The sequence below is a fragment of the Galeopterus variegatus genome, unplaced genomic scaffold (genome assembly GCF_000696425.1).
Source record: "Galeopterus variegatus unplaced genomic scaffold, G_variegatus-3.0.2 Scaffold5415, whole genome shotgun sequence".
Classification (NCBI taxonomy): domain Eukaryota; kingdom Metazoa; phylum Chordata; class Mammalia; order Dermoptera; family Cynocephalidae; genus Galeopterus; species Galeopterus variegatus.
In genome coordinates, this window is record NW_007731526.1 from 21275 (window position 1) to 23429 (window position 2155).

The 2155-nt window shown below is 40.1% G+C and overlaps 1 protein-coding gene across 1 annotated transcript in view; it reads left to right on the forward strand.

The window, feature by feature from the left end:
* LOC103604821 (histone deacetylase 9-like) overlaps nt 1–2155 on the forward strand; it is a 114823-nt gene that overhangs the window by 5298 nt on the left and 107370 nt on the right. The window contains exon 2 of the mRNA XM_008589401.1: nt 187–364. Coding sequence (XP_008587623.1) covers nt 187–364 — 178 coding nt within the window. The remainder of the gene's footprint in view (nt 1–186; nt 365–2155) is intronic.

Here is a 2155-nt window from a genome sequence, read left to right on the forward strand (position 1 = left end):
CTCTCTCTCTCTCTCTCTCTCTCTCTCTCTCTCTCTCTCTCTCTCTCTCTCTTTTTTTTCTCTTCCCTTCACACCGTTTATTATGTCTCTGACCTGATGAACTTAATTTGTTGACATGTTGCTTTCATTGTCTCCCTCGACCCCTGTCTCATGTTTCTTTCTACTGTGCTCTTTTCTTGGCAACAGCCCTTCCTGGAGCCCCAGCACACACGTGCGCTCTCGGTCTGCCAAGCTCAGCTGGCTGTGGTTGGCATGGATGGATTAGAAAAACATCATCATGTCTCCAGGACTCATTCTTCCCCTGCTTCCTCCATTTTACCTCACCCAGCCATGGACCGTCCTCTCCAGCCTGGCTCTGCAACTGGTAGGAATCCCTAAAGACTCTCCCTAATAGGCAGGCTAAATGCACCGTTCTTGTAGGATTAACCGATTTAAATGCTCTGAATAATTCCAATAGCAGAATGCTCCATTTTAAACCAATGCAACCCAAATTTTATGAGGCTATGTTGGCCATAAGACAAACAGCACATCTGATAAATCTTGGGCTTAGTATTAATAGCCTCATAAATTGTTATCATTCAAGGGCCTGGAAAATACATCAACAGGTGCATGGGTTCTTTTTGTAAACACAAATCCCTACAACATTCTTTTGCAGTGTTCCTCAATCTCTTACTTTCCAGGAGCTTGACCACCAGGAAATTTATGATGCTTGGCTTCCTCATTTGACTTTAAAGAGTGTCCCTTCCCCAGTTTGTTTTCCTGTTGTTTTCTTCTGACTTCCCATGCAAATTACTCATGGGAGTCGATGGTACCAAGGCAAATCTTGCTTGATTCTATGTATGTTAGTTTCATTTCCATTTATTATGGTACCTCTGGGTGGGCTTTTTGACCAGCCTCTTCCTTTACCTACAACTGTGTTTGATATTTCAGAGCCTGGCTACAGAGAAAATCATTACAAATAATTCCAAGGCCAGAGGAAGGTCAAGTCTGGAGTACACACCAAAAAAAAAAAAAAAAGGGGTTACAAATAATTCCAAGGCCAGAGGAAGGTCAAGTCTGGAGTACACACCAAAAAAAAAAAAAGGGTGCTATGTCCTCTGCAAAGGAACTATGCTGTAAATATATGTGTGGATAATTATTCCTTTATGTACCCCATTCTAGTTCTATGCTCTCAAACTGTAGCTGACCAAATGAAAGATTTTGTATCCTTGAGAGACTTATAACTTGGATGCAGCAAAAGGAGATATGTACCCTCCTCAAAGGCTCTCACAGGTTGCCTGGTTCATTTTTAAATCAATTTTCAGGATTTGGAGCTTATTTTTATGGCTTCTGTTACCTCATGCAAACCTTTGTGCGTGGAAAAGTTAAAATACCTTTTCAGAAATCATGTTCCTAAGCCTTCATATTATCTTTTATTTGAAAATCAATGAATGAAATGACCAGGTTGTTTTACTTTGACAGGCATCTTTAATAAGTATGCAGAGTAGCTACTTTTTATAATGTGTTATACCACCATACAACCTTCCATAACAAGAGCTACACCACATGAGCCACCGCTTCTGATCTCTGTAGTTCCTGGAGCATAGCAAACCTGCCCAGATAGCCCAGGTGACACCGGACTGTAGCTTACTGTCAGTGGAAGTATTTTGGATCAATCATACCCGGTGCTATCCCTGTGTGTTCAGAGACTTTTTGCTCAAAACCAAATATGTGCTACAGAGAAATACTTTTTGTATGTAGCAAGAGCAGTAGCCTTTGAGAATTATATACTTCTCAATTCTTTTCGTGAAAGTGTCTTTATTCAGCCTTAACATTTTGGAGAACACAGAGTAACAACCATCCTATCATAATGCCATTTCCATTGACTAAAATATTTTCCTTAATTAAAAAGTGTGCTTAATTATAAAATTTTATGTTGATGTTACTGTACATACTGCTGTCCACTATTATAATTCTACGAATGGGGTTTCTTTTCTTGGTTAAGAAAGGTGGCCGTTTCCTGACATATGCTGGTTTTGTCTGCTTTTCTTATGTTCCTTCCATATGAATGAAGCAAGATCTCTGAATATTAGAGACATTCTTCAAGTTTGAGATAACAGTGTTGCCATACGGACAGGGCTTGCAGGCCTTAGAAGAATCCAGGTGAAAGGGTGGA